The sequence below is a fragment of the Mandrillus leucophaeus genome, unplaced genomic scaffold (genome assembly GCF_000951045.1).
Source record: "Mandrillus leucophaeus isolate KB7577 unplaced genomic scaffold, Mleu.le_1.0 Scaffold204, whole genome shotgun sequence".
Taxonomy (NCBI): domain Eukaryota; kingdom Metazoa; phylum Chordata; class Mammalia; order Primates; family Cercopithecidae; genus Mandrillus; species Mandrillus leucophaeus.
The window spans coordinates 2,659,479-2,674,720 of NW_012102077.1; the positions used below are offsets into that span (position 1 = coordinate 2,659,479).

The 15,242-nt window shown below is 44.7% G+C and overlaps 1 protein-coding gene across 3 annotated transcripts in view; it reads left to right on the plus strand.

The window, feature by feature from the left end:
* Positions 1–15,242, plus strand: part of SH2D4A (SH2 domain containing 4A) — an 87,479-nt gene that overhangs the window by 3,988 nt on the left and 68,249 nt on the right. For 2 of the 3 annotated variants that reach the window (XM_011979617.1, XM_011979618.1), the window contains exon 2: positions 1,891–2,275. The exons of the other annotated variant lie outside the window; for it this stretch is intronic. In XM_011979617.1, the coding sequence (XP_011835007.1) occupies positions 2,095–2,275 (181 nt within the window). In that variant the 5' untranslated portion in view covers positions 1,891–2,094. The remainder of the gene's footprint in view (positions 1–1,890; positions 2,276–15,242) is intronic. 3 annotated transcript variants of the gene reach the window in all.

The window sequence follows — 15,242 nt, forward strand, 5'->3', positions numbered from 1 at the left end:
ATTCCGGTAGTTGAATGCTGCTGAGATGATAGGTTGCAGTCAGTAGGGATAGGTGTAGTTTCATCAAGGGTCTGGCTTCGCAATGAACAGTCAGCGAATCTGAGTGCTGCGTATGCACACCATTCTGTGGTAGCCTAGCTATTGCGCGTGCTCGTCTCAAAAGACAGATGTACATCAAGGAACAACTTTGCAAGGAAGAGGAGGAAGACAGGAAGCCGAAGGAGGCCCCCAGGTGGTGAGAGAAGCATTACAAATCTAGCTGTATCAATGACAAGGTAAACAAAGAGAAACCAACACTACGATGGCCATAATATAGCTAAGTGACTTGTCTAAAGTTTAAGAGTGTTTGAACATAGTATGGAGAAACAAGATATTTGAGAGCACATGGCAAGGTGGTAAGATTATTGAGGTATTACTATAAACAACAAACTATTGGTCAATTTCTTTTTTTTTTCTTTTTTTTTTTTGAGATGGAGTCTCTCTCTGTCACCCAGGCTGGAATGCAGTGGCGCGATCTTGGCTCACTGCAATCTCCGCCTCCTGGGTTCAAGCGATCTCCTGTCTCACCCTCCCGAGTAGCTGGGATTACAGGTGCCCAGTACTATGCCTGGCTAATTTCTCTATTTTTTGTTTTTTTAGTAGAGGTGGAGTTTTACTATGTTGGTCAGACTGGTCTCGAACTCCTGACCTCGTGATCCACCCACCTCGGCCTCCTAAAGTGCTGGGATTACAGGCGTGAGCCACCATGCCTAGTCTATTGGTCAACTTCTTAGGACACATGTGATTCTGAAAAGTTGTAGTAAGTTTTTTTTCTTACATTGTACTACATCGAATCCAAAGTCTTGTTTTCCAGAATAGAAATATTTACATAGTTTCCTTCTGATTACAAAAGTATGATGGTTTATGAGACTTAGAAATTGTTTAAAAATAGAGAGAAAAAGTATGACAGTGTGGTAATATTTTTAAGCCAACCAAATAGAAATGTGGAAAGCAGAATGAAACCTCAGTGGGATTTCCAACCCCAGGAGAACCTCTAGGAGGCCACTGTGCACGCTCGATTTATGGTTTCTCTTTCAAGGAGCCATGCAGTAAACTCATATAAATCAAGGATCCTTTGTTATGAACCTAATGACCTCTTCATCCCGCTAGTTTATCTGGTCTGTCCATTTAGATTTTATTAAACTAGGTTATCTAGTAAAAGCACACCTAAAACTCGGTGACCTTCCAGAATGTAGACGGATGTTCTCTCTTGCACCTGCCCTGATTTTCATGGCTCTAGTAGGTTGCCTGGAAATTACATTATCCTTTTGTGAAGAGGAAAGTACATAATTATGTTTATTTAATGCTACTTTTTAGGGAAATTACAGAAATTGCATGGTGGTCTAGTTTTTATTTCTTCCTTTTTCTTCCTTGAACATGGCTCTATTTTGGTTTGGTTTGGGGTGAGTTACTCTGTGACATCTCAAAAATGGTATTTTCTTTTGAAATAGGTACTTTGCAGAGAGCCTTTTAATTTCTTCATGTGACCTTTTTTTTTTTGCCTTTCTTTTTTCAGCCACACAGTTGGTGGTTTGTTAGGCTCTGGGGTAATAATGTGTTTGCTTAGTTGGGAGCAGGACAAACCTCTGTGAACTTTTTTTGTTTCCCTGAGATTGACCTGTATAAAGTTAGCGTTTGTTTTCTTTTTTTTGACAAAGTATCTTTAGAAATTATAGGATAGAAGTTACACAAACTCTTAACAAAGTGTGCCTCAGGTTTTCTTTTTCTGTTTTCTCCCTGAAATGAAAAGTGATACTGTATTTCCTCCTGGCTTTTTTTTTTTTAACCCGTCCTAGCCAGTGTCCACACATTTTAACATGCCACCTGAATGCGGGCTCTTTCTCTCTGTAGGTTCAGTGAACAGCATTTTGGACCGGACATTTGGTGCCAGGTCTCAGGAGCCAGTTTGCTGAATTATTGCCCCAGTCAGCCAGGATTGTGAGCTGTTCGGGAAGTTTTGTGGACACGCCCAAGGGCCAGCACAGGTGAAGGGACACCTGGAGGCCAGTTTCAGGAACTTTTGCCACAGGTATAAAAGACTCCAGAACTGCAAAGATGCTGAAACAGATACTGTCGGAGATGTACATAGATCCTGATCTACTGGCAGAGCTCAGCGAAGAACAGAAACAGATCCTGTTCTTCAAGATGAGAGAGGAACAGATCCGACGATGGAAAGAAAGAGAAGCGGCTATGGAAAGAAAGGAGTCCCTGCCAGTGAAACCCAGACCAAAGAAAGGTAAACTTAGCCACGTGTCTTTCGTGAACGTGTTGGTAGAATAACTCCTGGCTGGCTTTGACAATTTCAAACTAATCACAAGCAAAGCAAGCGCAAGTTCCAGTTTGGTAGATGAATCCTAAATGTTACTGAGAATCCAGTAGTGCAGTATATCTGCTTGAAGTCTACACACACACACAGCATTCACCATGGAGTTGCATAACTGTGAGGAAATCTCTTACTTGAAATGAGACTAACCTGAAGCTGTAGTAAAAAGTCACCTATGGGGTTTGATTTGAGGGGTATTAAGAAAGGTTTCTATCTCCTTTATTGTTACTGATTCCTCATATTCTACTACCAGAACACAAAGTTCTTATATCAATATATTTATAGCAATTGTGTTTACATTTCTTAGACCTCAGAGATTTTTCTTTGAGGTATCTTTTTAGGGAACACCCTCTCTTAAAATGTAAGGAACTGCTTTAAGGAAAATAATCATAATACTATCTTTTTTTAGTGTGAATGAGTTTTTCAGATGTAAACTTTTCCTCATTACCAAAGGAGTCTCTGGTAGTTTGAGAGGGTTCTTTTGAGACCATGAGGGAGGAAATCTTTGTACATTAAGACTTAGAACAGACAAAGTGCAGTGGCTCATGCCTGTCATCACAGCACTTAGAGTGGCCGAGGTGGGAGGATCACTTGAGCCCGGGAGTTCTGACCAGCCTGGGCAATATAGTGAGACCTTGTCTCTAGGAAAAATAAAAAATTAGCTGGGCATGGTGGTACATGCCTATAGTCCCAACTACTTGGGAGGCTGAGGTTGGATAATTGCTTGAGCTCAGGAGGTCGAGGCCACACTGAACTGAAATCACACCTCTGGGCTCCACCCTGGGTGACAGAGTGAGACTGTGTCTCAAAAAAAAAAAAAAAAAAATACTTAAAGCATATACACATATAGACACAGAAAAACACACATTGTCCACCCTCCTCACTGCATTCTCACTAACCCCCACATCCCGCCCTGCTGTTCACATGCCAAATCTGTCATGGGTGAATACCAAAGTTGTGAAAACACAGCACACTTTTCAAGGTCACTTGCAGAGGCATCCAAGACCAATCTCTTGTCCTGTTTCATTAAACCAGGCAAATAAAACTTTTTAAATTCACATGTGGTTTCAAAGATTGAGAAAATGAATCTCATTTGCATGCCTGATATATGCCCAGGTTCAAAAAGGAAGTCAGTGTAATGTCCTTTACCTTTTCCTGTCTTTTATTAAAACTTTTTTCCAGTGATGCCTTTATTGTGACAAGAAAATAAACATACATGTATCATTTCCTCTTGTTATGATCAATACAACTGTTTATGAAACACCTCCTGTTTCAGACAGTACATGAAGCACGTTTATGTACGTAGTACCTAACCTTCACAAAACTTCTGCAAAGTCAACATTGACAGTCCTGTTTTATAGATGATGAAACTTCGAGAAGTTCGTTTTTGTTTGTTTGTTTGAGATGGAGTCTCACTCTGTCGCCCTGGCTAGAGTGCAGTGGGATAGTCTTGGCTCAATGCAACCTCCGTCTCCTAGGTTCAAGCAGTTCTCCTGCCTCAGCCTCCTGAGTAGCTGGGATTACAGGCATGTGCTACCACACCCAGCTAATTTTTGTATTTTTGGTAGAGATGGGGTTTCACCATGTTGGCCAGTCAGGTCTTTAACTCCAGACCTCAAACGATCCACCCACATGGGCCTCCCAAAGTGCTGGGATTACAGACCTGAGCCACTGTGCCTGGCCGTGAAACTTAGGTAAGTTGAGTAATATATGCAAGGTTATACCACCAATAGATGCCCAGTTCTGTTGGAGTTTACATTACTCTGCACTATCCAAAATATAACTTTTCCTCCAACAAATAACATGGCCAAACTGAAACATAACTCTTTTGTCTTTCTGAAGTGGTTTATGCACCTTCTTGGATTCTCTAGTGAGAGTATTTCAGATATAATTGGGTCTCTTCTGGGCACCATGATTATTGTGAACATAACATATATTAGTGTGACGGGGTGACCTTGGGGACTGGCAGCCAAAGGGTGCTTGCCACTAGAGTCAATGACTCAGACTCTGTTAGACTTTGGAATTGTCGTGTTTGCTGAATTGGTCTCCTTGTGATGACTTAAAATAATAATTTCAGTTTCTTTGTTTAAATTTCGCAATTGTAGAGTTTTGAATCTACCTCTCAGAGACCCTATATTAAACTTTGTTAGTCAAATGATCATGAGAAAAGTATGTTAATATACGTGGTGAAAGTTCTATCAATATCTCATGTCAGAGGTGTATTACCCCCTTAAATTGAAAACTTGGAAAAACATATTTTGCATTAAATTAGTTCCTCTTCTGACTACAGAAAAGGAAAAAGTTTCTCCCACTTCCCCTAAAATCATATCACTTCTCTTTCATCTTGCGCTGTCTTTGAACGTAAAGCCATAGACCGTCCAAAGCAATGCTGTCATGGCTGGTGCTGCCAGAGGTGCTTATCTGTGCTGCAGACCTGCTAAGCCTGTGACCCTTGTGGGTTGAGAGGTCACTTGTGTAGCCGTTCCCTGAAGGCTTGTGTTCCCTGCCTTCCCTTCTGCCTTTCTGGCTAGTACTGGGCTAAGTGCTGCTTTTCCTTGGCAGTTCTTAGGCACACGGTGGTTTTGAAGGTTGTTCATTTCATTAAAAGCATCATATGCCACCTCTGTCATTCCTTGACACCCTCTAACTTGTCACTTAGAAGTTCTTTCATTGCCATCTGGTCATTTTTCACTATAAATACACAGACCCCTGTGCTTAGTGTTTAGGGATCCTCACTAAAATGGTCGTGTATTGTGCATCGCAGGAACTTGTCTATATTCTTTTTTTTTAAAGACGGAGTCTCACTGTGTCACCCAGGCTGCAGTGCAGTGGTGCGAGATTTCAACTCACTGCAACCTCCGCCTCCAGGATTCTAAGCGATTCTTCTGCCTCAGCCTCCTGAGTGACTTGCTGGGATTATAAGCGCCTGCTACCATGCCCAGCTAATTTTTGTATTTTTTAGTAGAGACAGGGTTTCACCATATTAGCCAACCTGATCTCGAACTCCTGACCTCAAGTGATCCACCCACCTCCGCCTCCCAAAATGCTGGGATTACAGGCATGAGCCACCACGCCCAGCTTGTCTACTTTTTAGTAATCTGAAGACTGAAGTAGAAGGGGCTGAAAAACTCTCAGCAAGTGAATTTAACTTAGTACTATATGAGAAGATCACTTCTGATTTCTGTAGTGGGAGAATGTGATACTTAGGGAGAGAACTATGGACCTACTCCGCTTGCTGGGGTAGCTAGAGGTCTACAGCCGTACCGTCCAGGGCAGTCACTACCAGCCACATGTGGCTCTTGATCACAGGAAATGAGGCTAGTCTGGATTGAGGTGTGCTATACGTGTAAACTACCTGATTTCAAAGATTTGGTAGAAGGAAAAGAAAATGCCACATTAATAATTGTATATTCCTTATATATGGAATAGATAATATTTTGTATATCTTGGGTAAAGTAAAATATTTAAATTAATTTCATCTGTTCCTTTTGATTTTTTTTTTTTTTTGAGACAAGAATCTTTTGCTCTGTCGCCCAGGTTGGAGTACAGAGGCACAGTCCCAGCTCACTGCAACCTTTGCCTCCTGAATTCTAGCGATTCTCCTTTCTCAGCCTCCTGAGTACCTGGAATTACAGGTGTGCACCACCATGCCCAGCTAATTTTTGTATTATGAGTAGAGATGGGGTTTCACCATGTTGGCTAGGCTGATCTCAAACTCCTGACCTCAGGTGATCCACCTGCCTCGGCCTCCCGAAGTGCTGGGATTACATGTGTGAGCCACTGCATCCGGCCTCCTTTTGATTTTTCTAATGTGGTTACTAGAAAAGTGATAGTTGTGGATATGGTACACGTTTCTACAGCGCTATAATGGTAGCATCAGCCAGCATTCAATACGCTTAACTGGGTATCAGACCCTGAGCTTGAGCTTAAGGATATTATCTCATTAAATAATCACAGCCACGCCTGAAGTGTGTGTTGCTATTCACATTTCCCAGATGAGGAAAGTCAAGCTCAGGGACATTCATTAACTTGGCCAGGGCAAACAGTAAGTGACAGAGCTAGAATAGATCCTGGATCTGATTCTCCCAAAGCCTGCACTGTTAACAAATCAACTACACGTAGAGCTTAACTGGAGCTTAATGACAGTGACTTTTGTCTGAAGGTGCCTTCACTGGAGCTTAATGACAGTGAATTTTATCTGAAGGTGCCTTGCTCACATCTAAAACATGCTCGCATCAGGAATCTGTCACAGAGCCTTCTTCTTGGGTGATTTTATTGGGTAACACAAAGAGAAGACGCCTTCACTTAGCAACGTGTTTCACAGCACTTGTTTCATGGGGTCTGTGTCAAGTTGATGGAAACCTAATGCAATGGGCTGGGATCTGGTTGCTGTGCATGGTGCCGAAGCGGCTCCTCCGTGTGCCCTTGAAACAGACTTGGATTCATACAGCTTTGTTTGCTGCGTTCTCATTGTTCCCAAGGGGGGGCAGATCCTTTATGCAAAGCCTTCCCTCCATTTTTGTGAAATAATGTTAAAGCCATTGGTTCGTGCCATTGACAGTGTCTGCCTCCCTGCCTTTCCCTCTTGAACTCACTGCTTGCAGTAGGGCTGGCAGTGCAGGGGCGTCAGCTGCCGGATTCCGTCCTTATCTTGATCAGTTCCTCAGCCGCCTCTGATCTAGATAATGTCTCTTGGTATCTTTCTCTTGGAGTTGCTGCTCAGTCATGAGCCTCTTGCTCTCTCCCTGTGTTTTTTTTTTCTTCTCTGCCTGCTCCTTGAATATCTGTATTCCCCAGGGGGTGCCTCACACTGCACTGGTGGTTTGTGATTTTCACATGAGGCTGGGGGCTCATAGATGCCTTTGAAAATTTACTGAAAGCTTAGAGCTAGGAAAATGCACAGAGACACCATTCTGTGTATAATCTCACAATGTTCACAGATTCCCTGAAGCTCATTCATAGACTCTCAGGGGTTCACAGATCCTAGGGTAAGGTGAAAGTTCTTATTATCTCCCTAGGGCAACTCTTCTAACCTTTAAAGGTAAAACATCACCTTTATGCCAGTGACTCTCACACCCAGATTGCCAAGCCGGACCTCTCACCGGAGTGTCGGTTGCCTGGTGAGCACCTCCGTTCAGAAGACCTGTAAGCCGCACAAGCTTGATGCAAAACCCAATTCAGCAGCATCACTCCAGCTCTCCCCAGCATCTGCTGGTCCTGCCTTTTACTCTGTGTGATGATGAGTGGTACTGCTCTGTTCCCAGTCACCAAAACCAGAACTCCAGGAGCCACGCTGGTTCCTCCCTGACCCTCACCCACCCGCCGAGTCACTGATGTCTTGGATTTTGCTTCATCTGTCCCATTCCATAGCGATTTCCCGCTACCAAGATACTGGTCTGTTAGGATGTGTCAAGCCTAAGTTTTGTATTCATATGATTTCATTTAATCCTCACAAGAATCTGGTCAGGTAAATTTTGCCCCCTTTATTGTTACAAATAAGGAAACATACTTAGAGACATAATTTGCGTGAGTCGGTGGTGGAGTTAGGATTTGAACTCAGGTCCACTTCAACTCCAAGTCTGTCCGAACTATTGGCCCTGCGCCTCACTTCTCTGCTCTCCCAACTCTGGGCTTTATAATTTAACTGGGAGACTTCCTAGCTGCGTGGTGAACATCTTTTTTGGGTAACACTGTCAAAACCCTTTCACCTTCCCTGAGCCGCAGGCTTCACTGATCTCCTCTCTATTTTCTAGTTCTTCCCTCTGCTTTTCCAGTGGAGGTTCTCTCGTTTCTATGCCCCCCCCCCGCCCGCTTCCTTGGGCTGTAGTGCCGTGCAAGTTCCCCAGCTTTCTTTCTGTCCTCGTCTCTAAGCATAAACATTTATTAAAATGTTTAAAAATTGAGTTTGATATTAATAACTTCAGGACTGTTACCTATGCTAACAAATGTAGGAAATAATGGGGAAAGCAACAGTTTGAATTGTTTCAGGAAGTTCTGATAGGAATCGGCCTTGGCCTTCATTAAAATGAATACAGGGCTAGACCTAGCGTTTTCATCACCCCGCTGCTCTGTGGCGCCAGGAAAGTACATGATGACGACTTCACATCCCCGCTTGCCCAGTGGGGTCCTGTGTGTGGTTGCCACCCCAGCGTCCCTTTTCAGTTTCTCCATTTTCACCCTCCAAAGCATTTCATTTTGGACTGTACGAGGTAAGCTGGCCGAAACAGGTCTTGCCGTCACTCATGCAGAATGGTTTTGAATTCTGGTCTCAGTGTTTACTGGCTCTGAGATCTTGGGCAAGTTATTTAACTTCCTTGAGCCTCAACTTCCTCATTGTAAAATAGGTGAGTAATCACCTGAGCTGATATTTAGTGACTGATAGGGCCTGGGCATTAACCAGTTGGAAGGGATGTGGCCCCTGCCAGTCAGGCATTTGTCTTCTGGTTTCTGGGTCAGCTGAGGGTAACTGGGGTGTTCCAAAGGAGAGGCCAGAGGGAAGGAAGATTCACTTGGGACAATATGGCCGTGGTTTCTGGGAGTCTGCCAGCATGGTAACAACCTTGGTGTTGGTGGGCACCTTGTTTCCATCAGCCCTGATGAAACGCCGCTGTAGTTAATAGGGAACATTGCTCCCACTGTCCCCTCTACGTCGTAGGAGGCCCTGGTGTTGATTCTCTTTTGCGGCTGTTGGCTCAGTCCTTGGTCTTCTCTTTGTGGGGATAAAGTACATGATTCTCCTTTGCTTTCTCTCTGTTCTCTCTCCCTGCATCGTGTGTGTGTGTGTGTGTGTGTGTGTATAGTATGTGTGACAATGTGTGTGTGTGCCTCTCCCCCCTCTCGCACATACATCTTTCACTATGATTGTCCTTCAGGTTGTATCCAGTGGGGGTGAAGACCAAGGGCTGACTCCGCAAAGGTGAGTCTTAGCCCTTGATCTCCACCTTAGCTGAGTCTAAGGCTGGCATTCACTGCCCCTAAGGAGCTAATCCACACTGATGCCCACGTCTCCCCCTCAGGTGCCCTGTCGTACCCATCACCTGGGAATTAATCCAACACAACAGTGTTGTGAGTGGCATCACACTGCAGCCTAGGACTGGACCAAGCCCGGCCATCTCCTTGCCGGGGACATGGGTCACCCCGCTTTTATCTGATGTTTTTCAACACTGCCTAGTTATATGAGGCCCCAGGGGGAAACGTCTCTCAGATCTTAGAGATTTCTCTGCAGAATGAAGTTGGATATATCTCTACTTGGCCGTCCCTTTGTGGTCTGGTTCCGAGCAGGACTGACCCGCCGTTCTAGAAAAGTTGGTTTCAGAAAAACTCTTCAAGAAACCCCCAAGATAGCAAACGTGAAGAGTCTTGCAGTGTATAAACATGATTCAAGGACTGGGAAGAAAAACCCTCTAATTAAACGGAAGTGCTATAAAAAGATCCCTCCTTCACTCACCTCTGATTAAAGAGTGCGTGTAATTTTAAGGTGAAGCAGACAGAAAAATCCAGAATGCCTGGGCGGTATTCAAGTAGAAAAAGACACGCGCGTGTCCCATTAGGCTCCCTGAAATGTAGCCTAAGGAAGCACACTTAAGGAGGTACACTGCGTGCAGAAATGTGCTTCTGTGTATCTCCATTTTCAACGTCTCTTACCAGACTGGAGCTTCCCTCACCTCCTTGTCAACACTTTCTTCTTCGCCGACACCTCCTTCTGTCCATCATTCCCTGGGCATCATCCTTGACATCCTTTCTCTCACCTCTTCCCACACCCCAAGTATACTCCCTGCCTGTGTTTCCCCCATTTAAAGAAATCGTTCAGTCATCTATGCTCTTCAAGTGTTCCTTCTGTCCTTTGAGTCTATGGAGCAGTGCTGGAAATGTAGCAGACACTCTGTAAATACTTGCTGAACCAATAACAGAATCCTCCTTTTCCTCTTCACAATAAACTCCAGAGCCCACGCTGAATGCCGGCACCAGTTCTCGCCATCCCTTCCATCCCGCCTGTGTCGCCTGTCCCCACCAGTGTCCCTAGAATGAGTCTCTCTGAAGTCCGAGGCTGCCTGAAACTTTTCTCAGTCTGCGTCATCCTCCGCTTCATCTCAGCAGAGCTTGACACTGCCCTGTCCCTTTCCTGTCTCAGCGACACGGCAGGACGTTCCCCCTGGTCTCCTCCACTGTTTGGTTATTTGGGGCATCAGAAGCCTCCATGTTTTCATTTGTTTATTGTCAGTCAGGACTGTCTTTTCCTTCCCCTTTCTTCCGCCCTCTGAATAAAGCACCTGCTTTTCCAAGGTTCTCTTGTTGGCTTCATTCTCTCTATGAGCCCATCTGTGTCAGTGGCTTCAATGACGCCATCTATAGAGTCATTCCCACGTCTACATGGCTAATCTCGGCCTCACTTCTGGACTCCAGTTCTGGATTCTAGATGTCGATTGAAGGTCCTCCTACGGATTTCTAGTAAGAGTAAAAATGACATAGTCTATGCTTCCAAAACAGCTCATTTTTTTTTTAACTCCTTAAGCAAATTAATTTTCTTGTTACTACTTCTGCCTGTCCCCTGCTGTGTTCCCAGTTAGTGAGTTTCAGGACTCTGGCATCATCTTTGAGTCCTTCCTTAAATCCAGTGGCCTGAACCTTCCTATATTCTTGAACACTGTCCTTTCCTATGCCTGCCCTGTTTAGGACCTGACTGCCTCACTCCTGGTCTTTTCACCCCTTCTCTCCCCATTCTCTCTCCAAATGCTGACTGAACACCCACCACATGCCACCCTGGTCCGTCCTATATATACCGACATGTGGAGCAGAGCTTCCTCAATCACTTTCTGATCCTGGCACCACCTGCTCAGAAATATTCATGCGTTCTTCATTGGCCAGTCAGATAAAGAATGTGGAAATGATACATTCTGAGCATTTGTTACCTAGCAGGCATGTGAGGTAGGACTTTCTTACCTCTGTTTATTATAGAAGGACTCAGGCTTGGAGACATAAATTGATGTACGCATGGTCTCATAACTTGTCAAGGGTAAAACTGGGATCTTGCTGTAGCTTTCTGGCTCAACTGCAGTACAGGGCCTAAATTTCAGTCCCTTAGCCAGGTGTGTGGGACCCTGTGCCACGTGGCCCTCTGCTCCCCTGTGTGATGGTCAGCCTATGCCACACACGTGCAGGTGACTTCTGGTGCCCCTCTCAGCCCCAGTGGAGACCCTCATTTCCTATTGCCCATGGCTGCCTGCTGATTCACTTCTCTGTTCTTTGGTCACGCTGTTCTTTGCATCCAGTGTCAAACACACCCTCGCTCTCTGTCTAAGTTCCATATCCATCCTCCCATACTCAGTACAAAGAACTTGTCTTATTTCTCCTCTGTCTTTCCAGAGCAATCTCTCCATCCCCTGAATCCTCACTGGACTTAGTAGAAAATCCCCTGTGGTTATAATGTATGCTGCCCTGGCCCTCTAGGGACTTAGTTCCCTTTTTTTAAGCATTCCCGTAGCATCCTTTAGCACCGCACCCCGCCACCTTTTGAAGTTCTAATAATTTTATAATTAGTTAAGTATCCATGTCTGCTTCCCATAACTAGAATGTTAGTTTCCTGAGGACAGGGACTGGGCTGTCTTGTCCTAAGTGTTCACCTGTGTGACACCTGTTTGGCTCTGTGTCCCCACCCAAATCTCATCTTGAATTGTACTCCCCTAATTCCCACATGTTGTGGGAGGGACCTGGTGGGAGACAATTGAATCATGGGGGCAGTTTCCCCCATACTGTTCTCATGGTAGTGAATAAGTCTCATGAGATCTGATGGTTTTATCAGGGGTTTCCACTTTTGCATCTTCCTCACTCTCTCTTTGCCTGCTGCCATCCACGTAAGACGTTACTTGCTCCTCCTTGCCTTCTGCCATGATTGTGATGCTTCCCCAGTCATGAAACTTTAAGTCCAATTAAACCTCTTTCTTTTGTAAATTGCCCAGTCTTGGGTATGTCTTTCTCAGCAATGTGAAAATGGACTAATACACTGTGTCTACCTCAGTGCCTGACACGTATTAGATCTGTGATGAAAATTCATCAAATGAATCACCTAATGTCTTGTTCCTTCTCTTGTAGACTCTAGGTTACTTGCAGGGGAATGGGCACATCTCTTTCATCCCTTTCCTTCCTGTATCACCTGCAGCATCTAGCTCTACATCTTGCTAATAGCAAAAACTCATTTTCTGCCTTGTAGAATGAACTATATTGAAGGCCTTGAGAGTCATCTCCTCATCTGGTGTGAAGCCAAGGGTATCCTAGCTAACACTCATTATGCTAGAACAAGTTCCCCCTCCTCCTACAGCTTCAGGGAGTTCCATAGAACCACTTGAAGCTCTTCCAGTATCCCTGCTCTCTGAGCTTATTGAAGAGCTCTTAGAGGTGAGGAGTCAGCACAGAGACCATTGTCAGTGCCACTCTGTCAAGAGCCCATTTTTCAGCATCTCGCTAACTCTGACATTTCACATCTCATTCTCTTTCTTCTTGCCAAGAGCCACTATTTCTTTATGGTCACCATGTTCCCTCTGTTCCCTCCTTTAAAGCTTTCTTGACTCTGCTCCTCTCATTTGCTCTCTTCTTGGTGTTTGGCTTTGAAGCCCCAACTGTTCACATGCAGTTCTAGGATATCTCTCCCCACCTATAGCCATGCCCCTTTTCCCTAAGAGTTCCTGCCCTGCCTGTAGGCTGTGGCTTCTCTGGAGGCTGTTCTGGGCTGTCCTAGCTGAGCTGCTGGAATCCCTCTGCTCATCCTTTTTCTTCCCCTGGCACAGTGCCACCTGCCATCCTTTCTGGGCATCTTCCTCTTGCTGTCAAAAAAAAAAAAAAATACCGACAGAGAACTACTTAGGTGAAGGCTGAGAGGCTGACACCATAAAAATATTATTAGTTGGCCTGAGAGAGTGTAATAAAGGGAGTTTTATGAGGTATGACAGCTTTCTAAAGTTAATGAACCATCTGGCATTACGTCAAACAGACAACGAGCTTGCCAGGAGCTGGCACTGGTGCCCAGCCCCATTCGGGCGTGGAGGGATTGACCTTCCCTTCCTTACCTGGCGGCCACATTTGCTGTTTCTCCACAGTGAACTCAGTCAATGGGAATTCTTGGGTAGTGCAGAGTCTGAGTCTATTCCCTCTGCCCAGTATCTTTGTTTAGAACATACTGCAGGAGTATCCATTGTACCAAGAGGGGTAGAAAGGGTCAAAAGAAAGCACGAGCCTGGCTTCGAGCAGCCTGCTTTGGTAATGTATCCCGAGGCCACAGTACAAAAGTCAACAATACATTGGACAGAAGACACCTTAATTGGAAACTTCCTTTGACTTAGTGTGAGAGGACAAGACACAATCCCAGGGTGGATGTTTCGCTCATCAAACAGGGCCCAGCACATGCACCAGCCAGGTGCCCTCTTCCATGCAGTCAGCACCACTGCTAGTTTGGGGTCTTGACTAGAGGTCCACCTGTGGCCCACAGTTGCCCTGGGTAGGCCTAACAGACTCAGGGATGATCTCTGTTGGCTTCTCCTAGGTATGCTCCACCTGCCTCCGGTTTAAGGGAGCATGACCCATGTGGCCGCATTTCAAGAGCACTAGGGTGTAATCTAACCTGTGAGGCCAATTGTAAACAAGGGTTATTTAAGTAGCTTCACCAAGTATCACACTACCTGGTCGTATTATCTTCTCACAGGCTGGTGTGAATCTCTGAGGCAGCCATATAAGTAAATAATAGGCTAGCAATGATAGCAGTTAACCTCTATTGAACTCCTATTATGTGGCAGGCACTGGGGGAAGAACTTGGCACAGGAACCTGCCTACCCACAGCAACCCTAGGTAGTAGATACTGGTATTCCCATTTTGCAGATGAGGAAATTGAGTCTAAAGAGTTTAAATAAGTTGTCCAAGTCACATAGCTCATAAGTGGCAGGGCTAGGATTTGAACTCAAGCTGGTCTGAATCTAAAATGCCTCTTTATCTGAGGCAAGAGGATTGCTTGAAGCCAAAAGTTTGAGACCAGCCTGGGCAACAAAGCAAAGCCCTGTCTCTACAAAAAATTTTAAAAATTAGCTGGGCATGGTAGTGCATGCCTTAGTCCTAACTACTATGATCTCACCTCTGCACTCCAGCCTGAGTGACAGAGCAATACACTATTTCTAAAATAAAATAATAAATACAAATAAAATACAATAAAAATAAAAGTAAAATAAAATGATAAAACCTGCTTTTTACCCACCAGTGAAGCTTGTGACCATAGTACAAATACCACACCCTTGAGCAGCTATGGAATTCTGGGTTACAGGGAGATTGTTAGATTTAAGAGATTATGGTGTGAAGTGCTAGCTCTGTTACCCTAAAGGATAATGTAAACAATGAATGCTTTCTTCCCATTTCAGTTTCTTCATTTATAAAATAGGCACGTGCCGCCGGGTGCAGTGGCTCACACCTGTAATCACAGCACTTTGGGAGACTGAGGTGGGTGGATCATGAGGTCAGGAATTCAAGACCAGCCTGGCCAAGATGGTGAAACCCTGTCTCTACTAAAAATACAAAAATTAGCCAGGTGTGGTAGCAGGTACCTGTAATCCCAGCTGCTTGGGAGGCTGAGGCGGGGAATTGCTTGAACCCGGAAGGCGGAGGTTGCAATGAGCCAAGATCATGCCACTGGACTCCAGCCTGGGCAACAGAGCAAGATTGTGTCAAAAAAAAAAAAAAAAAGAACGGGCAAAGGACATACACACAAGATATTTAAAACACATATTATCACTGAAGCTGCCACTCACTTGCACCACTGCCATTGCCACCTACAGATGTTCCTGAGCAGTTGGAAGTTCCTTGTCTCATCTAATACTTTAGTGGTTAGGGTCTTTGAAAAAATATA